Source organism: Diabrotica virgifera, chromosome 3 (assembly GCF_917563875.1).
Source record: "Diabrotica virgifera virgifera chromosome 3, PGI_DIABVI_V3a".
NCBI lineage: Eukaryota > Metazoa > Arthropoda > Insecta > Coleoptera > Chrysomelidae > Diabrotica > Diabrotica virgifera.
The window spans coordinates 1,802,009-1,827,015 of NC_065445.1; the positions used below are offsets into that span (position 1 = coordinate 1,802,009).

General features: G+C 32.6%; 1 protein-coding gene across 7 annotated transcripts in view; it reads left to right on the forward strand.

Annotated features, from left to right (window-relative positions):
• Nucleotides 1-25,007, forward strand: part of LOC114324427 (ephrin type-B receptor 1-B) — a 968,545-nt gene that overhangs the window by 893,217 nt on the left and 50,321 nt on the right. For all 7 annotated transcript variants that reach the window (XM_028272269.2, XM_028272271.2, XM_028272268.2 and 4 more), the window contains 2 exons: nt 8,755-8,935; nt 21,288-21,392. In XM_028272269.2, the coding sequence (XP_028128070.2) occupies nt 8,755-8,935; nt 21,288-21,392 (286 nt within the window). The remainder of the gene's footprint in view (nt 1-8,754; nt 8,936-21,287; nt 21,393-25,007) is intronic.

The window sequence follows — 25,007 nt, forward strand, 5'->3', positions numbered from 1 at the left end:
ATTTTACTTGACTTCATTTATTATGGCTTGGTACTTGCTAATTTGCTTATAACAACTTTTTCATTTTATTTTTCAACTTTTATAACATATTAGTGGCTAATAAGTTAATAAAACATGTTTATTTATATTATTATATTTATATTATTTTGTTTTTTAAACAAGTAGATCACAGTAAATTGTTAAGGGGTGCTGTGAGCACCCCACGTGGCAGTTGGCGCCTTGCAAAGCCACGTGGCAGGTGCCGGGTTAAAAAAATGCATTTTCTCGGCTTCTCATGGAGCAATTTTCTTCATTCTTTTTTTGTTACCAAGTAACTCGATTAGAGCCATCTAACTAACGTATTATTAAATGTCAAACTTCCTTTTGTTTTGTTATAATAGTTTAATTTATTTATAAGAAAAGAAAACTACATATTTTTTCCAGTTGTACTTTTTTTAGATAAACTTACTACAAGTGTGCCTATTAACATTAAAAACGTAAATATTCTCATTTGAAAGCTTTATAATTATTTAAACAATATTTATTTAAACAAATTAAAAATTTTTGTTATAATAAATAAATAAATTTATGATAACAAAACAAAAGCATTTTTGACATTTAATAATGCGTTAGTTAGATGGCTCTACTCGAGTTACTTGGGAACAAAAAAAGAATGAAGGAAATTGCTCCATGGGAAGCCGAGAAAATGCATTTTTTTAACGTATACCGATTTTGAACTTTGTGATTACATTTTCTCCAACCTAATTTTTTATTGGAATTTTGCTATTTTTGGCAATTTTCATCCGTAATATCGATAGTTTTTATTATAATAATATATGTTATGAATATTTTAAAGATATGAAAATTGGTGTGGAGAAAGAGGACAAAAATAAAAAGGTGATGCTTCGAATATTATAATCCTATTGTTTACATCTTTGGCGTAAAGGCCGGTCAACTTTGACCGATTGTATTTTTAAAACGTTTTTTCTTTTAAAAGAAGTATCCTGCCGCTTTTTTTTTCCAATACCGTTTTCATGTTTTAATTTAATTTATTATTTCCCGAGATATTCTATTTGTTTATAAGCCAAAAAATTGTTCATAATTTTAAAATATTCCTGAGGTCGCTCAAATAGTCCAATGTTAATTCTGTAAAGTACATTAGATAGGTACAGTGTCTTTTTATACAAAAATCATAGTTATTCTTATGTATCATAATTAATGTGGTTATTATAGCGACCGTAAATTTTTAGTTAACAATTTAATTGTTGCTAAACTCTTCATTCAATTTCCATCGGCTTCTGGAATTATAATCGATATGAAAAGAGCTTTTATATGACCAAGTTATTTAATTATCGATAAACAATTACTTATCTAAAATTTTAGTTGAAAATTAAAGATTTTGTTGGAAAAAACCTGCATTTTCCGGGGAAATTTTTCGTCGAAGTAAATCGGGAAAAACACGTCTTTATGTAGAATTTAATTACGGTAAATTTTTATTTGGGTGTTTTTGGTGTAAAGTTAAAATCTTCGGAGTTATAGAGCAAAAATTGAAAGAAAAAAACACGATTTTCGGGCGCCATTTTGTTTATAAAAAAAGTAGCACACTATCTGCGGACTTTACATACCTATATTAATAATATATAGGATCATAAGATTTGATTCCAGCAATAAAATTGCTGGTAAATAACTTTTCCCAAAAATGGCCTATTTCCGATATTCTGCCCAGACCATTAGTAATTGTCATATTTTTACTTTAAATGAAAAATATTTAGTCTAATTTATTTGACTTACTAATCATGCAGTCCATTACCCAAGCTTCTCATACATTTAAATCCATACACAACATATTATATTACTTTGCAATAGTTGTAAGTGAGAGAAAACCGACAAAGAAGGGCTGGAACAATAGCACAAGCATCTATCAAATCTAAAATTACTAATAGTCTCAATTTGAGGTAAATAATCCGATCCATCAACATGAAACAACCACCCACGACATATAAATTTCATCCTTTATCAGCACCTTAATATAAGGCAAAGCCATTTGTATCATGGCTCTTCCACTTCCACCGAAAGTGGCGATAGGATGTTGTCACACAGTCTTAACGTTATAATTACTAATAAAGCTTTACGATATGACACACAGCACACAGGAGAAATTCCAAATGCTGCTGGTTTACATGAACGTACGTCAAGGGCAAAATTTTAGCAGATTTTAGCCTGTTTTTAGCAACTATTTAGGAATGTAATGTTCCATGTATGTATGTTGACGGAAACAATTATTTGATATAATAAAAAATAAGTATAACAAACGAAAAGTAAAACATTCATTTATTTTGGTAACAAAAAGGTGTTGTTTAGTTAGATCTCGGAAAAGGGTCGGTCGTTAGCGAGAGTGCGTTGTTCGCACGCTGTGAAGAAACTACAAATCTCTACAATGATATAGTCTCTACAACAGAATTTAAGCATTTTCCATTAAAATCTTTTTTTTTATTTAAACAATTATTAAACATAATAGTATATTGTGCAACAAGTGCAGAAAGGTACTAAACGAGCGAGAATAGTATATTGTGCAACAAGTGCAGAAAGGTACTAATTTCTCACGAGTTTGAAAAGTTGCGGTACGAGCGCAAGCGAGTGCCGCAATTCAAACGAGTGAGAAATTACCTTTCTGCACGTGTTTCACACTATACTTTTTCTACAAGCACAGTTTTTCCTAAAAATAAAAATCACAATTTCCAAACGACGATTAATTATAATAGGTACCTATGTGATAAATTTTAAACTGTATTTAATTAATACCTACCAATCAATTTAAATTCCTTATACCTAAATAAATTGCACAGAAATCAGTTAAAAAATTAATGCACTGCCTTAATTTGTTTAAATTTAAACAATTATTACACACTATTGACATTATATTTATGCAGTCACGGATTTACACAAAACCTACTTCATTCGACGTCTCTTGCACAGGTTGCTAAATCCTTATTGGTTATTTGATAATTATAAAATGTTTAATAAGAATAACATTGTAAAATAAAACAGTTGTAACATCCATAATTTAGTTTCTATGCTATAGTTAAATATAATAATTGTCTTATAGGTTATATATTTGTCTAAAGTTTAACCACGGATGTAAACAGAATATAACGTTACTCAGAATGAGGTAGTCAACTGTGCAGAAAAGAACTTTGCGGCACAGAAACGTCACTTTGCGGCACAGAAACGTCACTTTTCTGCACACTAATGTCAAATATCTTATACTGTGAGAAAATATCAAGTTTGCTAACATAAAACCGTGCAGAAAAGTGCACTTTGAATAGTGGTTGTAGAAAAATTACCTTTTTCTACAGCCACTATTCAAAGTGCACTTTTCTGCACGGTTTTATGTTAGCAAACTTGATATTTTCTCACAGTATAAGATATTTGACATTAGTGTGCAGAAAAGTGACGTTTCTGTGCCGCAAAGTGACGTTTCTGTGCCGCAAAGTTCTTTTCTGCACAGTTGACTACCGCATTCTGAGTAACGTTATATTCTGTTTACATCCGTGGTTAAACTTTAGACAAATATATAACCTATAAGACAATTATTATATTTAACTATAGCATAGAAACTAAATTATGGATGTTACAACTGTTTTATTTTACAATGTTATTCTTATTAAACATTTTATAATTATCAAATAACCAATAAGGATTTAGCAACCTGTGCAAGAGACGTCGAATGAAGTACGTTTTGTGTAAATCCGTGACTGCATAAATATAATGTCAATAGTGTGTAATAATTGTTTAAATTTAAACAAATTAAGGCAGTGCATTAATTTTTTAACTGATTTCTGTGCAATTTATTTAGGTATAAGGAATTTAAATTGATTAGTAGGTATTAATTAAATACAGTTTAAAATTTATCACATAGGTACCTATTATAATTAATCGTCGTTTGGAAATTGTGATTTTTATTTTTAGGAAAAACTGTGCTTGTAGAAAAAGTATAGTGTGAAACACGTGCAGAATAGTATATTGTGGAACAAGTGCAGAAAGGTATAATTTCTCACGAGTTTGAAAAGTTGCGGTACGAGCGCAAGCGAGTGCCGCAATTCAAACGAGTGAGAAATTACCTTTCTGCACGTGTTTCACACTATACTTTTTCTACAAGCACAGTTTTTCCTAAAAATAAAAATCACAATTTCCAAACGACGATTAATTATAATAGGTACCTATGTGATAAATTTTAAACTGTATTTAATTAATACCTACTAATCAATTTAAATTCCTTATACCTAAATAAATTGCACAGAAATCAGTTAAAAAATTAATGCACTGCCTTAATTTGTTTAAATTTAAACAATTATTACACATTATAGGGCTTTTCATCGATTCTCATTTGTTTCGAGCTTCTGTCATGCGTCACATAATATTAATATATCTACGTCATACGTCTTCGGTTTGTATTATTGTAGATACCAATAAAGTATGTCGTAGATATATTAATATTATGTGACACATGACAGAAGCTCGAAACAAATGACTGTGAATGAAAAGCCCTATTGACATTATATTTATGCAGTCACGGATTTACACAAAACCTACTTCATTCGACGTCTCTTGCACAGGTTGCTAAATCCTTATTGGTTATTTGATAATTATAAAATGTTTAATAAGAATAAAATTGTAAAATAAAACAGTTGTAACATCCATAATTTAGTTTCTATGCTATAGTTAAATATAATAATTGTCTTATAGGTTATATATTTGTCTAAAGTTTAACCACGGATGTAAACAGAATATAACGTTACTCAGAATGCGGTAGTCAACTGTGCAGAAAAGAACTTTGCGGCACAGAAACGTCACTTTGCGGCACAGAAACGTCACTTTTCTGCACACTAATGTCAAATATCTTATACTGTGAGAAAATATCAAGTTTGCTAACATAAAACCGTGCAGAAAAGTGCACTTTGAATAGTGGTTGTAGAAAAAAAAAATTATTGACTATTCGTGTATTGTTCTCGCGAATGCATATGTCTGCAAATTTTCATTCATTTGCATTGAAGAAAAGGCAGTCAAATTAACGCCTAAAGATTTGACGCAAACTATTGAACTAAAGAAAAGCGTTTAATAAAAGTAGCGAATTGGTACGGATCAAATGAATAGAATTATTATTAAAAGAATTAGTTAAATTAAATTAGAGATTCTAATAGTTGTTTCTAAGTTTAATAAAGACAAAGAGACACGTGGATTGGAGAACTAAGTATGTATAAAACGGTGTCAAAAAGAATAGAAGATATTATCAAACAAAGTATGAAAAATTACTAACTACAAGTATAAAATAAAACTCTGTTCACCCGAAGAAGATTTAACGAAAGAAAATTAACTTATTTACTGAAAAACCAACTTAAATAGATAACAGACAATTATAAAAATATTCTCTTCCATTAAATTGAAGCGAAGACTGACATGACAGAAGGAAAGTAAAGAGGTTAAGCTAGTTATTGGGTTTGAATACGGAAAAAGTTGAGGATAGAAAGTAAATGAAACATTAAACAGAATATTTAGTTGATAAAATATTTGAGCACCAACTATTCTTATAAGAAAAGTAGTAAAACAAAAAATCAAAACAAAGTTAACAAATGAATAAAATCAACAGAAAAGATGTGACGTTTATAACGTTACACATTGAAACATTGAAACACAAAATCTTTTTTAGCTGATGAATATACGATTCGATTCCCCGTGGGATACGTCTTTGATTTCCCGTATAACCGAGATGTCACTGTGAATGGGAAAAGGGCCAGGTGGTGCAGAAATCACGATCTCTCTCTGCTAAGTTTCTAAATTGTAACACTTGTGTGTTTGTCACAAATTACCCTCGAATTGGTAAGCACAAAACGCGTTAATATTATGCCGCTAAGGGGGCAGGAAATGAGAATAAATATGCAGTCAGGTGCAAGATCGCTCGTCATTTCATGGTTTTTGGTTGTTTTTAAAAGGTAGATAGACGTGGAGGTGTCTCAGAATAGAATTAAGAATGTTGCTGTTTCTATTTATTACCTAATATAATGGGATATATCTGCCAAAAGTGTATACTTAGAATTAATTATAATAAACATGCTGTTGATTGGACATAACAATGTCGTTTTCTTCTTTTTTCTCTTCCTCTTTATAAGTAATTCTGGGGCCGATACTTCTTTTACCGATTGGTGATTGATCTCCTGCTATTTTGACCAAACTTGTCTTCCCCATTTTGCTTATTTGGTTATTCCATTCTTTTTTATATTTAGCGTCCATTCGTTTCTACACTGTACGTTACATTTTCTTCTAATGTCGTCACTCCTCTTTCGATCTCTCGACGTATTTCTTGTAATTATTGTCAGTATGTACTCTCATCTCTGCCGTTTCCAGTAGTCTTTGTGTTGTGGCTGTATCGAATCTTGTTTCTGATGCATATTAGACCAGGGCGCATCTGTAAAAATATTAGTACATTTGGATGTTGAGAGGTGACTCATATTTTTTTACAGAAATTGCTTGAAAATAACTGGTATAATAATATTTGAGTTATCCTCCCACTCAAAAAGGTCCGAAACATTGTTTAAATAATCAAAATATCAAAAAATGAAAGAAAAACTCGATTTTTTCTTCGTTTTTTGATTATAACTTTAAAAGTATTTATTTTCGAGAAAACTTGCACTGCAGTTGCACTGCACTTATTGCAAAATAGCATTATGTAATTGCGAAAATCCCATAAAAAAACAAGTATTCGCATTTTACATTTTTCGACCATTTATGCTAGATTTAGGACCTTCATATTTCATCTAGAAAAACTTTATAACATAATAAAACAATACTGTAAATTTCATTAAGATCGGTTTAAAATATTTTGCAAAATAAATTTTGCAATCCAGCGTTCGCAAAACAAATTCATTTTTTCAAAAAGTTGCAGGACTGAAAATAAAGCAGACAGCAAGTTGCATTTTTTACATATAGAAGAATACTGTACCTTTCATTTGCAATTTGCAAAATGAAAATCGGTTAACTACCACGACGTCAGGATTTTTTTTAAATAAACATTAATTTTTGGTGCTACGCGCAGGACAGCGGATACGTCTGCACTGATTGGGCATTTCAATGACTTGATAATGATTGATAAATTTTAATTTTTAGTACATTTCGATATAAATAAATAAATTTGTTTATTGCAAAATAAAAACACATACTCTGTCCTTTGAAATATCACTTTTTTTAGCAAAAACTTTTTTTTGTTCATATATTTTAACTTGAGAATAAAAGTTTATTATTTTTAAACATATGCAATTGTTTAAACAATATTTCACAAACAATAATCAAATTAGTTTGATTTTTGTGGAATTAAAATACAACAAAATATAGAGTAAGAAAATAATATATTAGATAAAGATTGGAAGAAATTTTGGTGGAAACCAACTTTTGTGAATCGAACACCGCTGTCCTGCGCGTAGCACCAAAAATTAATGTTATATAAAAAAATTCCTGACGCCGTGGTAGTTAACCGATTTTATTCTTGCAAATTGAAAATGAAAGGTACAGTATTTTTCTATATGTGAAAAAATTTCAACTTGCCATCTGCTTTATTTTCAGTCCTGCAACATTTTGAAAAAATGATTTTTCTTTGCGAAAGCCGGATTGCAAAATTTATTTTGCAAAACCTATTAAGGCTATTTTAATGAAATTTACAGTGTTGTTTTACTACATCATATAGTTTTCCTGGATAAAATATGAAGGTCCTAAGTGTAGCATAAATGGTTGAAAAACATAAAATGCGAATACTTGTTTTTTTATGGTTTTTCGGAATTATTGCTATTTTGCAACCAGGGTGACTAATCATATATTGTAGGAAATTTAATTACGCAACTTTTATGTCAGTGCAACTTTTCTAGAAAATGAATACTTTTAAAGTTATAATCAAAAAACGAAGAAAAAAATCGAATTTTTCCTTCATTTTTTGACATTTTGATTATTTGAACAATGTTCCGGACCTTTTTGAGTGGTAGGATAACTCAATTATTATTATATGAGTTAATTCCAAGCAATTTCTGCAAAAAAATATGAGTCACCTCTCAACGTCCATCTCAAAACAGATGCGCCCTGGACTATATGTCATTATTGGTTATACATTGGCCTTATAAATTCTTCATGTCGTCTCAGTGCTAAAATGTCGGTTTCCATATAGTATTATTAAGGCATCTTGCCAGTCTATTTGCTTTTTGTACTTTATTGGTCACTTCTTTGCCCAAGTCTCCGTAACTAGACAGTGCAGTGTAATTGTTGTTATTCTGTTTAATTAATTGTTTTCATTAATTTAAAGATATTTTCTATAATAATTATGGAAATCCAAAAATGTTGTTCGATGAATTAAAACTTTAAAATTGTGTTTTTGTTCTGTAACATGGGATTTTCTTATCAATTTAAGCTGGACCAACTGTCATAAGTAGGGACATGTAAGTGTGTAAAAAAATTGAGACTAACTGTATTAACGAATTATCTAGTATATTAACAACAATGAATCTTGTCTATTCGTAAATGGTGGACAGTTAATTACCTTCAGAATAACCACATGCTCAGTTATTTTTATGGTGTAAGACAACGAATTCTTTGAGAATATTCTCTTTTTATAGATCCTTAAATACAAGTTGTATTTACTTTAGTAACAAACATCAAGTTTTATAACCTGCCATAAACAACGCCATCAAAATCAAAAGAAGCTTTTTATAGCTAATAATTATTCGTTTTTTGTTTCAGTGGGTGGAGGAGTCTTTTACGAATTTCCAAAAAGGCATTAATTGGAGATCTTACGTTGTGTGCGATGTGGCATACAACAATGTCAACAACTGGTTGTGGACACCGTTTATAGACAGGAATGTATCCAACAGGATGTATATCGAAATTAAGTTCACGATAAGGGACTGCAGTCTTTTTCCTGGTAAGTTAAAAACACTTTCGATAGAATATACCTATTATTACACTTCTTTTAAATTAATTTATTCAAACATCAACTTGTTTACAATACCAATGAATATATCGTCGGTATACTGCGAAAACCAGATAAATGACAAATTTTAAAATATTGAGCTAAGTATACCAAAATTCTCAGCTTTTTACGCTCTAGATACAGGTAAAACCCAATAAATAATACGACTTACCATTCAGCAGATAATTTGTGTAATAAACAAATAAGTTACACCTAACCAACTTTTTATTTTCAAATAAAACAATATATCGCTACTTACTTCCATAAAATCAAAGTTTTGTTGCATGTAAAACCAACTAAGCGCACGTACATATATATTTCCCGGACAACATATTTCTGCTGCTGTATATCTACCATATTCAGTAAAAAGGTGATAAGTGTCTTTAGTACAGTGTGATTTATTTTGATTTACAGGTAAGACCAGGTAAGTGATCGCACCTCGATCTTAAATTTAGGTTTAATCAGCTAGATCTCTTAACTTGCTCAAACTAATGATAGAATTTATTTCTGATATATGCATATTTCACTAACATATCGAATATCAAACACAACTGGTCCGCTTAATTCAAAATAAAGCACTAAACTTTAAAAACGTTTTTTCTCGATTTCGGTATTTCGACATTTACCTGGTTTTCGTAGAATAACGACGATATACTCTCATAGAAGAAGAGTTTGAATGGAACAGATGGTCACGTTTATTTGTCCCTTGAAAATATCGTAGTCATTGTTAGTCCACATGCACCAACTCAATTGGTGCACAAAATCCTATGCTGAAACGTTACAGGGCAGTACCCTTCTATAAGGTCTATATTCTTTGACAATACTATAACTTAAGAGCCTACATCAGCGTGTCATCAAGATGGAAAACGCGTTCAAAGATTTCAGCTTTAATTTGGAATGTTTTGTTGAGTTATTTGGCACACAGAGTAAAGACTGACGATACAGAGCCCAATTTGAGAAATATGTTAGTAAGTATGTGGAAATTACTGTATAAATAAATAAAATATTGCAAAAAAGAGCCTGTACAGCCATTAAGAAGAACAAAAAAATACAATTTCTTCAAATAAACTTTTTTATACCATGCCTAGATTTTGTGTCGCATTGGAACTACTAAAATCGATTATCTATAACAAGAAATCTAACTTAACTGACTGATTTGGCAATATTTCTGAATCTTCCTAAAATGAGATCTTGAGAAAGCTTCATTTCTCGTCCGGTAATCACCATCGATGGAGAATAACCGGTTGCTTCATATTCGGAACTTCTATAGTCTAACAGGAATAGAGGAAGTATCCTAATCTTTTTGATTATCCACAAAAAATAGTTCTATTATGTCGTTCGACCCTTCTGTCTGATTGCGGATGGAGAAGCGTAGTGCAAGTTTTCTTCATACCCAAATTTTTTGTTAATTTTTGCCACAATTCTGATTCAAAATTTCGTCCTTGATCAGAACTCTAAAGTAACTCCATGTCATGATATGACGTGTGCTATGAATGTTTGTGCTACTGTAGTAGTCGCTTCTTGATTAGAAAGGGACTTTCAAGATATTTCGAAAAATAATCCATTGCGACCCTTGAGTACTTGTTGTCGTCGAAATTGGACCGAGAATATCCACTCCAAGTCGTTTAAATGGTTCTCCGGAAAGATATAGTGCCATTTTACCACGGCTTCTTCGTCTAGGGCCTTTTCTACTGTTATATAAATCGCAGTTCTTACAACCTTCTTCAATTGATCCGGTAAACTCTGTCTCGAACTCTGGCTAGTGTTCTTTTGACTCAAAAATGTCTTCCTGCTATGCTGCTATGAAGTTCTTGCAACACATCTTTTATTGTGTGATTTTTGACAGTACCATTTGTTGAACTGTACGTACTCCATCAGAACTTCTGAGGGTACGCCAAATCCAATAATTTTTTAATATCTACTTTAAATTCTTCAGGCTTTCGTTATGTTTTTGTTACTTTTCTCCACGTTTGAAAACCTATTTTATATGTTGCTGGCCATATCTTCTCTCTAAAGCTTGAACAAGAGAGGTATAACTGGGTGCATCCTGGGGAAGAAATTACCAAGACGGTTGCTGCCTGTTTTCGACATTATCAAGGAAGCTGCCATTTCTTTCTCAGTCCAGACACTTGCTCTAGCTGCAGCCTCAAATTGAAAACGATAAGTTTCCCATGTTGTTTCATAATCGAATGTGGGTGGTTTTAAAATTCTTCTAGTTTTAATTGAAGTTGTTTGTTCAGATTCGATATTCCTTACTGAGGTACTGAAACAATATTAGATAAAGAAGCTTGGGTATTAATTTTTCTTTCTAACTCAACTGTTTGGCTTTATAAATTAGATTTTACATCGTTTTCTTTTCTACAGTTCTTTTATTTTCTAAATGGATCTACTGTTCTATTTTATTTTCTAAACCGGTTTTTATATCGTTCTTCTAATTTATATTTTATTAGTAATTTGATTTACTATCCGAATTAACTTGCAACGGATAGTAAGTTTAAATTTTTGTGGATTTGCGATAAACTATTTATGATTTCCACCTCTATTTTTCAACGCCTTTGCCCTTTCTCTTCCTCTTCTTGTCTACGCTTCCCCTTTTCCTCTTTCTCTTCTTCCCTTCTTCTGCTTTCAATGTAATCAATGTAAGGGCAATGTTAGCGAAAAAAAAAATGAAAACCACATATTTCAGTTTATATGGGTTAGGAAAGTGTTAAAAACAGCTACACACAAAATACGAAATGAATATCTTAATATTTCATCGTTTCGATCCATACCCATGAAAGTTTTCAATCTTTCAGTAAAGAGAGTTCAATTATACAAACTGGCAGTAATATTTAGCTGACATTTGACGTCCACTTAAATAAAAATGTTTTATCTGTGTAAACACATTAAGCGCCGCAACTTATTCAAATATTTCATTCAATAAAACAAGTGCTGGACTATACAATAACACGCTCGTTATATTTGCTTATCATAAACATGTTTTTAACGTATTCGAAAGGTCATATTATGGAATTTTCATACTTATTCTTGGTAGGCGACCTCATAATAAGAAATCTTCTTCTTCATGTAACGTGTTCGATTATCGAGCGGTGGCTATCAAATTGGCTATGGTAATTTTGTCGACGGCAGCTCAGAAAATGGATGCAGAGGATCTGTTAAACCATTCTCTCAGTACCTTGTATTATTAATTGAAGTAACCTTATATTATATCTCTCCTGGTGTGGCAGAACATGGCCAAAATATTAAAGTTTTCGATTTTTAACTGTTGTGACGACTTCCGTAACTTTTCCCATCCGATGCAAAACAACTTCGTTACGAACTTTATTCACCCAACTTATTCGTAGGATTATCCGATACACCCAGATTTCAAAGACTTCCAGTTTCTTGAAAAGTATATCCGTTAAAGTCCAATTTTCGACACCGTATAAAAGAGTAAAGAACACATAAAATCAGACTAATCTAATTTTTGAGATTCAAAGTAATATTGTTTCCACATAAGAGTTTCTTCATCTGAGAGAATGCAGCTCTGGCTTTCTCTATACGTATTCTAATTTCTTTGCTCATGTCTTAGTTCTCATCTAGATTACAACCAAGGTAGGTGATACTGTTAGTTCTCTCCAGTTGTTCACCATAAGCGAAAGGCCACACACGCGATAATTTACGGCGCCGTAAGAGCAGTAAACCTGACGAGGCATTAGTTGACTAACTCCTATTTCATCTACAATTGGTTAGACAATGCCTCGTCAGGTTTACTGCTCTTACGACGCCGTTGTTGACTAACCCATTGACAAACCCATTGGTTGACTAACTCCTCCAATTGTAGATGAAATAGGAGTTAGTCAACCAATGCCTCGTCAGGTTTACTGCTCTTACGGCGCCGTAATTTATCGCCTGTGTGGCCTTAGCCTAAGGTGTTACTACTTGTACCGGTTGTATTGGAGTCTTACTAACAACTATCACCTTTGTCTTTGTGGTGTTTAACTTGAGTCCATATTCATCAAACTTTGTGGTAATCCTATTAATCAGATGTTGAAGTTGTTCGTATTTGCTTGCAATTAACACCGTGTCATCCGCGTATCTGAAATTATTAATATTGTCGCCATTCATTCTGATACCACATTGAACATTGAAAACAAACTCAGAATATATGTTATATAATAGTGGGGTCAAAATGCACTCCTGCCTTACTCCCCTTCGTATTTGAAGCTCTTCAGAAGTGTCCTGACCAATCCTGATGTGTGCACGTTGATGCCAGTAAAGATTTTTAATAATGAGTAGGTCTTTATCATTAATTAGCACCTGCTGAAGAATGATAATCATTTCAGTACGTTTTACTTGATCAAAGGCCTTCTCAAAGTCAATAAAACGCATATAAACCGGAAGTCACGCATCTCTGCATCTCTGTACCATAAGCCTGAATACTAAATAGTGCTCCTCTGGTTCCAAGGTTATTGCGTATACCAGAATGCGTGGAATCCTTAGCAAGCCCGTCTACTATTTCATTACCTTTTATCCTGCTGTGATTTTTTGCCCAAATAAATGTTACATCTTTGTTTCTAATTTTATGTTTAATTTCACTTATCAGCTCACATGTCTTACGATTTAATTCAATATTATTAAGTCCGCTAAGAACTTGGACTCCGCTTGGAGTCCGAGATAATCACTGCATCTTGTATATTTTCGTGCTCCAGCCAATCCAGAGCTTTCCCAATAGCTACTGCTTCTGCGGTGTAAATAGTCCTTTTAAAATTTTCTGAAAACCTTGTAAAAAGTAATGTGCAACTTCTAGTAAACATAACCGATCTCCTGTCACTCAATCAGAAATCAATATTTGAACTCGTATGTAATTATCTATACGCTTCCGGATATATAATTTAGATTTGTAACAGTCAAGTTTCAATTCGTAATCATCATCATTCTCTTTGCCTTATCCCTATGCGGAGTCGGCTTCCCTAATTGCATTTCTCCACATAATTCTATCTTGGGTCATATCAATGTTAATCCCCTTTACCAACATGTCCTGCTTTATCGTCTCCCCCAGGTCTTCTTTGGTCTTCCTCTCCTACTCCTTCCAGGAATCTGCACTTCAGCTATTCTTCGTATTGGGTGATTAACGTCTCGACGTTGAACATGACCAAACCATCTTAACCTATGCTCTCTCATTTTGGCATCAATTGTTGCCACACCTAGACTTCCCCTAATATACTCATTTCTAATTTTATCCTTCTTTGTCACTCCACTCATCCATCTAAGCATTCTCATTTCCGCCACATGCATTCGTTGTTCCTCTTTCTTTTTCACTGCCCAACATTCAGTTCCGTACATCATAGCCGGTCTTATGGCTGATTTATAGAATTTTCCCTTCATGTTCATTGGAATTTTTCTATCACACAACACACCACTCGCTTCTTTCCATTTCATCCATCCAGCGCTAATTCTACTGCATGCATCTCCATCTATTTCTCCATTTCTCTGTAATACCGATCCTAGGTACTTAAAACTATTGCTTTTCACAATCATTTCACCATCCAAAGATACGATTTTATTTGTAGTAACTCCATCTTTAAATGAACACTACAAATACTCTGTTTTGTCAATTCGTAAATATACTATAATTAATATAACTTAGAATAAGATTATATAAACATGCGCAAATCTGTGGCAAATGGACTAGTTTCCATGCCAAATATCACCATCATCATCAAAAGGTTATTGCGTAACCCAAACTGTGTATCACCAAGCTGTTCTTCTATTTTTTGGTACATCCTAGAGTGAAAAATTCGTAGAAATATCTTTAAAACATGACTCATCAAGCTGATAGTCTTATAATTAGAAATAAGCACTTTAAATAATAAAAGTATTGACTATTTTACTTTATTTTTTCTTCGGCTGATTTTTTGTATTTATATTTATTTTGACCAAGTTTTGACCAAAAAATTTCAAAACGATTTATTTAAAAATGAGCCGTCCATAAAGATGATGGGTTTAAAAGCGAAGCGATTTGCCTCCTCGATTTTACTATTTTAAAAACTGAATTCATTACTTCAAATTTATAAAAGTCGTAATATCTTCGGTTCTAATCAACAAAAATTGATTGTATATTATAAAAATGCAATTAGTTTAACCAGTAATTTGTTAGACAACAATTTAAAATAAATATTTATTTTCCAAAATTAACCCCCTCTGTGGCTCAGTGGTAAGAGCGCCTACCTTTGGATCGAAAGGTCCGAATGGTCGTGAGCTTGAATCTTACCAGGGTCAGAAATTTTTACCCGTGTGCTATTTGTTTTTTGATTTATTGCAAGTGGGGGGGGGCAGCTCAACACGGGTGAAATTAATTTTTCGTTTATTATAAATTAATAAATGAAAATAGCTTCTGTCCTTGTGGGATCGGTACTCACCGGAGGGACCGCAGACGTTCGGATACAATTAGCGTCTCTTTGCAAAGACAATGACGTCGACTTTGCAAAGTAACAAGACACTTACTCAACACACACACACACTACACATTACTCTCCTGAGTTAGTGATAAGTTATAGTGTATAAAATCATTATGAAATTGACTGGCCAGTTGGTTGTGAAAACCAGTGCCAATAAAACACAAAACACACACATTTTCCAAAATTTTATTTTTCTGTTTTTTTTTCTATTTTTATAATTATTTATTAACAAGTGGATGTAACGGGCGTCTCTTGCAAGTACAGTCGAACCCGCTTATTGGAATTGCCTTCGTGTCAAGCAAAAGTATTCCTATATCCGGGATATTCTAATAACCGACATTTGGTGGATAGTAGAAACGTTTCGGGACCTAACTGTCTATTCCTTAACGCGGGATATTCCTTAAAACAGGTATTCTAATAAGCGGGTTCGACTGTATATTAACCCGGAGATCCTAAATAACAACAGAAATGAGGAAATCCTATTATTTGCCATATTTCAACATTTCTAGAAGCGACAATATTTATGGTCTTTCTTACACAAATGGTCATTTGGTAGGATACTAAAAACATCGAAACTGTGAAACCATGCAATCAGATAGCCCTAAATTTTGGCCCTCCCCTTTGTTGATATTTGGGGTCAGGGACGGATTTGTACTTAAAGCGACAATCAATATAATTACAAGAATTAATATTAAAATTATACTCATTAGGCTTCTGGGTTGAACCGCGCCAATATTCTCTTGGCCGAGCTTTCCACGTCTTCTATGACCCCATCTTCAGGGCTTCTCAGACACTACTACACTGTACCACAGTATAATGAGGGACAGTAGAACTACTCTCCGAAAAATTGGAAGTAAAATCGTCCAACGCGCATGGCGACTGCGCAAGGTTCCCAGTCGCTAGACCACCACTCTTGCATTGCTATGGTTTGTTTTTTAAGCAAGAGGAGTGATTCAAATTTACCGCGCTGTATTGCTTGTTTGTAATTGGTCCAACCGCAGGCAAGTTTACTCCACTGTTATAAAATTTTGACACTAATGACATGTATCAAATTTTGACACTAGTGACGTTTCATACGTTAATTAAGTTATATCGGCGATTTTTGTGTTTCTGTGTTATTCCTTTAATTTTTAGACTGTTAGTCTGCTTTTATATAAAAAGCAGTTGTTTTTTAACTTTTTAGCAACGTATTAATTTAATATAATATTTATGGATTACCGTTGAGGGCCGACTAGATCAACCAAAAAAGAAGATATATTTGGTTTATTATTCTAGTGACTTTCTTGGGCGTGAATCTGTCTTTTTAGTTTACTCCTGCTGGTTAAGAAATAAACTACAGTCGCGTAGAAACGTACGGGTCTTAACAGGGAAAACCTGCATCCACCACTGGTGAATTGCCAGTTGCGTACTGCCACTGCCGGCAGTACGCAATTACCACTTGAGATCAAAGTGCCGACATAGAAGAGGTTTTACTGTCCCTCTTTATAGTGTGACTGTACACTGCACAAATTGCAATACTACAGTGCTTCATTTTTGTAGTACTACATAATTGCATTGTCCAGTGTATACTGTAGTAATGTAGTACATAGTACTCTGGTAGTAGAAATACTTCAAGGCTTTCTTATTGTTTAGTGCTAGTTGCTTAATGATATTCAATTCTATTTTCGAGCTATTTTTTACTTCTTCTTTTACTTCTAGTTATTATTCTTAAGTCCATTTTGTCCAAAAGTTTTTGAAGTTATACTTCTTTAGGCGCGATTGAGAGTACAATTTCATAATACTGCGCGCATGCGCACACAGACAGTATGGCGTTTAGTTGCTAAATCTTTCAAGTTATGTACAGTCCGTCTAATTTACTTACCGTTGCACGTCATTATCTACGCCAGAGGTCTAAGTTGACATAGTTGCCAAAGTATAAAAAAATCCTGAATCCATTTTAAATCAAATAGATCACATAATTATTGTAAACGTGGATTATACAACAAAACAAATTAATATTCAATGTAAATAAATAAAAACTTAAAAAAATAGAGAACAAGAATTAAGTTATAAACATTTAAAATTTGCAGTGCAAGCGTTTTTGCATCGATTTAATGCCGAAAAGCATCGAACCTACAGAAGATGACGTCTCTTGCCGTGACCTTGGGCACCAGATGATCCGGGGATCAATTCTGATGGCGTAATCGTATTCAGTGACCCCAAAACCCCCCAAATAAGAAATGTTGTTCCTTAGTATACTGATTTTGACTTTATTTTTATATTTATGCAATTTTGGATGCATTTTATACACTTTACAGTGCAATTATCCATTTCCACCCATTTTTGAATAGTAGACTTTTTTCCTGACATCATCCTGAACATAATGCAAAAAACTACAAGTCTCTAGGTGCTGTATTTAAAAATTTATTTATTCGGATGTTTTTAGTGCTAAATGCCCTGGTCTATTTTACAATTTAACGATGTAAATTGAAATCTACATATTTATAACCACTGTTCGATTTTGGAGCTATTTAGCAAGTACAAGAGTTCACTGATGATGGACTGATAGGTCAGAAAACGTTTGTTCTGAACAAATTTATGTAATCCATTTGGATTTTTATGGTTTTTAATTAAATTATACCTACTACTTAAGAGTTTTTTACTTAGATGTTAGAGTTTTTCAACTACTTGGTATACAACTAACTTCCGGAAACTTTCCCGTTCTAGAAATTATTTTCCTTCTGTATTTTTCAAAATTTCCGGGAACCGTTCCTGTTTTCCCATATATCGATCGTAGGAGGCTCCTGAAAGAGCCCCAATATGACACAAATACTGGAAGTGTCCACAGGCAACTGCCCATATGTCTTAATTGTACCTAATGGGATGAAAAAGGGCTAAAGGACGTTCAGAGATTTTATTAGGTTGGAAATAGTTTCTATATTAAGACGGATATGGGTAGTTTGTTACAAGCCTAAGTGGTGTAAATGTCTTCAAAAAATTCCTTTAATTAAGATAAAATCAAAGAGGGACATCTAATAGAGTACAAATTGATATTTATTAACGAAAACATTTATCTGTGTTTTAAATAATGCTCTTACCATTTTGTCTTTATTAAGTATGTTTTCTATTGTATAACCAACGAATATTAGACACATATTATATGCGTCTATATTCGTTGACATATGTCTGGTCAGATTATCGGAGAATATGCCATTTTTGGTAAAAGTTATTTACCAGCAATTTTATTGCTGGAATCGAATCTTATGATTGTATATTATATTAATAATATATGTATGCAAAGTCCGCAGATAGTGTGCTAATTTTTTTATAAACAAAATGGCGCCCGAAGATCGTGTTTTTTCAATTTTTGCTCTATAACTCAAAAGATTTTAATTTACACCAAAAATACTAAAATAAAAGTTTACCATAATTAAATTCTGCATAGAGACGTGTTTTTCCCGATTTACTTCGACGGAAATTTTTCCCGGAAAATGCGGGTTTTTCCATCAAAATCTTTAATTTTCAACTAAAATTTTAGATAAGTAATTGTTTATCAATAATTAAATAACTTGGCAATATAAAAGCTCCTTTCGAATAGATTATAATTCCAGAAGCCGATGGAAATTGAATGAACAGTTTAGCATCAATTAAATTGTTAATTAAAAATTTACGGTCGCTATAATACCCACAATAATTACGCTACATAAGAATAACTATGATTTTTATATAAAAAGACACTGTACCTATCTAACGTACTTTACAGAATTGAAATTGAGCTATTTAAGCGGCCTCAGGAATATTTTAAAATTATAAACAATTTTTTGGCGTATAAACAAATAGATATCTCAGGAAATATTAAATTAAATTAAACCATGAAAACGGTATTGGAAAAAAAGCGGCAGGATGCTTCTTTTAAAAGAAAAAAAAACTTTTAATTTTGATGAGTGGTTCCTGAGATACAATTGGTCAAAGTTGACCGGCATTTACGTCAAAGATATAAACAATAGGATCATAATTTTCGAACCGTCACCTTTATATTTTTGTTCTCTTTACCCGCACCAATTTTCATATCTTTAAAACACTCATAACATATTATTACTAGTGAAAATTGCCTATATAATAAAAACTATCGATATTACTAGTGAAAATTGCCAAAAATAGCAAAATTACAATCAAAAATTAGGTTGGACAAAATGTAATCTCAAAGTTCAAAAGCGGTATACGTTAAAAAAATGCATTTTCTCGGCTTCCCATGGAGCAATTTTCTTCATTCTTTTTTTGTTACCAAGTAACTCGAGTAGAGCCATATAACTACTAACATGTAATTTTCTTTTCTTATAAATAAATTAATCTATTATAACAAAACAAAAGCAAGTTTGATATTTAATAATGCGTTAGTTAGATGGCTCTACTCGAGTTACTTGGGAACAAAAAAAGAATGAAGAAAATTGCTCCATGGGAAGCCGAGAAAATGCATTTTTTTAACGTATACCGATTTTCAACTTTGAGATTACATTTTCTCCAACCTAATTTTTGATTGAAATTTTTCTATTTTTGGCAATTTTCATTCGTAATATCGATAGTTTTTATTATAATAATATATGTTATGAGTACTTTAAAGATATGAAAATTGGTGTGGAGAAAGAGGACACAATTGAATTGAATATTTCCTGAGATATTCTAATTGTTTATAAGCCAAAAAATTGTTTATAATTTTAAAATATTCCTGAAGCCGCTTAAATAGTCCAATTTCAATTCTGTAAAGTACATTAGATAGGTACAGTTTCTTTTTATACAAAAATCATAGTTATTCTTATGTATCGTAATTATTGTGGTTATTATAGCGACCATAAATTTTTAATTAACAATTCAATTGTTGCTAAACTGTGTATTCAATTTCCATGGACTTCTGGAATTATTATCTATATGAAAAGGGCTTTTATATTACCAAGTTATTTAATTATTGATAAACAATTGTATGTATTACACCGTTCTTAGGCGTCAACGCCGTTCGGTAGGGATCTATGGGGAAGTATCACCGAGCCGCAAGCCCTTATCCCTTGCCGTACTGCTCCCTCGTAGGTCGATCAGATGCCCGCATATTCCAGTCTAAGCGCCAGATTCATATTTAGAATTTTATACTGGCGCGTTAGCCTTTTTGTTTTTCCGATGGCCTGGGCTGGGCTTGAACTCACATACCTCAATGCGAAGTGAAGTGTGGGTCAGCCGCTAGTCGCACTGAGCTATCCGATCGACCTTATACTGTACGATAAACTTTACTATACTATACGATAAACAATTACTTATCTAAAATTTTAGTTGAAAATTATAGATTTTGTTGGAAAAACCCGCATTTTCCAGGGAAAATTTTCGTCGAAGTGAATTGGGAAAAATACGTTTCTATGTAATTTATTTACGGTGAATTTTATTTGGGTGTTCTTGGTGTAAAGTTAAAATTTTTGGAGTTATAGAGCAAAAATTGAAAAAAACACGATTTTCGGGCGCCATTTTGTTTATAAAAAAGTAGCACATTATCTGCGGACTTTACATACCTATATTATTAATATATACAATCATAAGATTCGATTCCATCAATAAAATTGCTGGTAAATAACTTTTCCTTGTATTTTGATAATTAGCCCAGAGTAATAACGTTTATTACACTTTCACTTTATTGGTGCTTTCACCAATTTGTTTATTTTGTTTCAAGTTATATTCGACGCAGAGTACAAAATTATGGTGATTTAGATGGGTAAACTGTCGATGCTTTAGTGGAATTAAACCTTGGTTTTGCAGTTTACCTTAATCCTTATCGACGCTCAATATTTCCATTGTTTTTGTATGTTTTGCTTACTTTGTATTAATATATTCTATTTTGTTTTCAGGAAACGCGCTGTCCTGTAAAGAAACTTTCAGTTTGTTGTATTACGAGTTTGATGCAGTGACCAGAGAGCCTCCTCCATGGGATGCTGAGAGATATAAATTAATAAGTAAGTACTACAAAAACCCTACAACTATAAATAAAACTAAAAGTGAAATAGAATTCTTAGCGATAATTTCAAACTCAGTGATTTTGATCACTATGTCCAAGTTAAATGTAACTATATAATATTTCTTCTTCTTCTTCTTAAGGTTCAGTTTTCTTTCCGAAGGTTGGCGATCATTCGGGCTATTTCTATTGTATGAAAGTAAAGGTCGGTCTATCATCCGGCAGTTCTCCTATTTAATAGACTGTATTAAAATGTTTGGTATCCACATGTATATTGTTTCTGTTTAACAACTTTAATAGTTCAACGGACATCTCGTCTGGACCAGGAGCCTTTCCATTTTTCACTTTCTTGAGTGCATAATATTATAATACCTATTCATTTATTATCATCGGTCCACTGTCTAGTTCTTCGGATAGTGTTGGACCGAGTCTTTCCCCTTGAAAGGGGCCTTCCATATATTCTTTTCATGTTTGCATTTTTGTTTCGTTGTCTGCTGCTATCTGCCTGTTGCCGTCAAAGTAAACTTATTTTAAAGTAAAATTGTGGCCTATTCCCAGTAAAAATAGTGAAAAGATATGGACATTTTGAGGATTTTAGAAACATTATTTGGATCAGATGTCGAACATTTCGGAATTTTGATCCATGGTGGACTTGATTTCTATTTGAACGAACATTATCAGACATCTACTTTAATAAGATTTTACCTTCTCTTCCTTTTTTTTAGATGCATCTTTACCTAATGATGAAAAATTAAATTACAATCGCAAAAATAAATACCAATTAATTATGTATAATGATAAAACTGTACTACAATTTCCTTTTTTAAACTCCACAAAACGCAATCAGGTTTTGCGTGTATGTAAGTTGGTAGCGGATCGAACATTTTTAGTCATTTGCTTTTTATTGGTCACTCAGCTCCAAATTGGCGTTTTACTGCTTCTCCTGTGATGGTCGTCAAAATGTGATCGGAACGAATTTTATTAGTTCGACTTGAATTGCATTCTTTTCGTTGATGGAAAAGCATATAATGTTATAGTGATTGAAATAGAGAAATACTATTTATTCCGAGGCTTTGAGTATTGTTGAATATATTTCCAGAAGAGTAAAATTAGGACACTGAAACCATAAACAAAATTGAAGATAAAGATTAAAGAAAACTACATGGCAAAACAAGATCGATTAGATAAAACCATGTATAATAAAAAATATTATAATATCACAAAATTGAAATTAAAAAATTCGCCTGTGATTCTGGTGATATTATAGTATAGACTTTGAAACTGAAAGAAGACTAAACATTATGGTAGGGGAGCCCAAGCGGGAATTTTTGCAGTTACTCATCTACCATATAGTGGCTCTTAATACAGAGGAGTTCGTTAAGGGGGGTCCCAAAAAATCTATCCTTAGAAAGACCCCAAATCGTTAGATTAAGATAAGGTAAGCTAAGTTGACGATTTGAGTAAGGCGTAAGAAAATGGGCGAGTCACAAAATTTCACAAAAAAGCGAATATTTCGCAAAATGAACGTCAGATCGAAAAACTAAAAAATACGTTTTCAATATTCTTCAAAAATCTATCGAATGATACCAAACACGACCCCCCACGGAGAGATATGGGGGTTAACTTTAAAATTTAAAATAGGAACCCATTAAATCAAAAAACCTGCAAAATACGTGTTCAATATTTTTTGAAAATCTATCGAATGACATCAAACACGACCACACACAGAGGTGAGGTGGGTGGTAAATTTAAAATTTTGAATACAAACCTCGCGATTTTTCGCGAAATGAACATCAGATCGAAAAACTGCAAAGAACACGTATTCAGTATTTTTGAAAAATCTATCGAATGACACATGGGGTGGGGGGTTACTTTAAGATCTTAAATAGGAGCTTACAATTTTTATTGCAAATTTGGATTCTTTACGTAAAATTAAGCAACTTTTATTAAATGGAAAGTCCTCCACTTTATGAAAAACTTAACTTTTTTGGTTTTAGGACCTACTTTTCACAACCCAATAGGTCCCTATAACGCTCGAGTAACTGCAAATTTAGCATACTTACCCCTACTATTATAGATTATTTGAGAATAGTTAAATACATATTACAAATAAATAAATCACTTTCAAATACCGACCAAAGATTTATAAAAAAATTTCTTTGATAGTGAATGCGCACAGAAGTTCAGAAAAATGAACGGCAATTAGAATAATACCATTGCAAAGTTGAGAATGCGGTCATGGCACGAATTATGTACGAATAAATAGTAGCGACAATTTAATTAAACATTAATCCGCAATTATTGCCTGATCGCAGGAATTTGTATTTATAAATTATCAGCGTGTTGTTGCCCTCCAACCGTTCAATTAGTGCCAAGAACTACTGCAGCCCTCTAACTTATCGAATAATTAGTCTAGAGGCAATGGGGGTTTCGTGGACGATTGAGGTCCACGAAATTTTACAACTGATATTTTGACCCACTGAATCCGTATCTTCAACATTTTTTTATTTAATAAAACTCCAGCAGGAATCTTATTGCTACTGATCATTTGCTATGATCAATAAGCAAGTTAGTTCTTTTTACAAAATACTACAAAAAATTTATCTAAGGTCATATTCAGCAATAATCCTTAGGCTCTAGTACATAATAGTATGTACTACTAGTTACACTTTAGCTGCACTTTGTACCGCTTTTTCACTTAACGCACTTATTTAACTTATAGCACTAAACCGAACGGCTTCGTTCTCGTAAGTCTTCTTGGATCATGGTTATAGAGCCTTTGTTCATGACTCTCGGCAAACTTACTTATTGTCTGGCTAACCGTATCCATCTGGAGGTCTCGATGAAGATCACAGTTTCTGAAGTACCATGGGACGTTGACGATGTTCCCTAACACTTTATTCTGATATCGTTCTATAATTTGAATGTTACTTTCTTTTGTACAGCCCCAGAGCTGTATCCCATATCCCATATGTCCATATCGGTTTAAGGAATTGCTTATACAATAACAATTTGTTATAAGTAGACAGAGTTGATTTTTCCCCCATCAACCAGTACATCTTTTTGAACTTAATTTCTAATTCTTCCTTTTTTTTCTTAACATGCGCTTTCCAACGTAGCTTTGAATCTAATGTCATACCCAAATATTTTGCCGTATTTGCATAAGGTATTTGGTTTCTATTTATACTGACTGGGATATGTTGAGTTCTCTTTTGTTAGTAAAATTGATATGAACAGATTTTGTTTCATTCAATTTGATACGCCATCGTCTGGTCCAGATGTTAATTTGTTCAACAGAATTTTGTTTTTCTAAGTTAGGTTCTAATGATGGAATATGGCTGGTATAGAGCAGGTATAGCACTGACCCAGGACACTTCCTTGTGGAACTCGCTACATCGAGAAAAATTGCAGAACAGACTTTTCCTTCTTCTAGAGCATTTTCTACTATATCTGTTATTCTATGCACATGATCTATCGTTGAGTCTTCAACATGATTTTTTTTTATTTTAAACAGTAAGAACTACAAGAATCTACAAGATTAATCGGCATTTTTCTTTAACCTAATTTTCCTAAAATTGTTTGTAATCTACATGTCATCTGGTCCATCCTAGCTTTT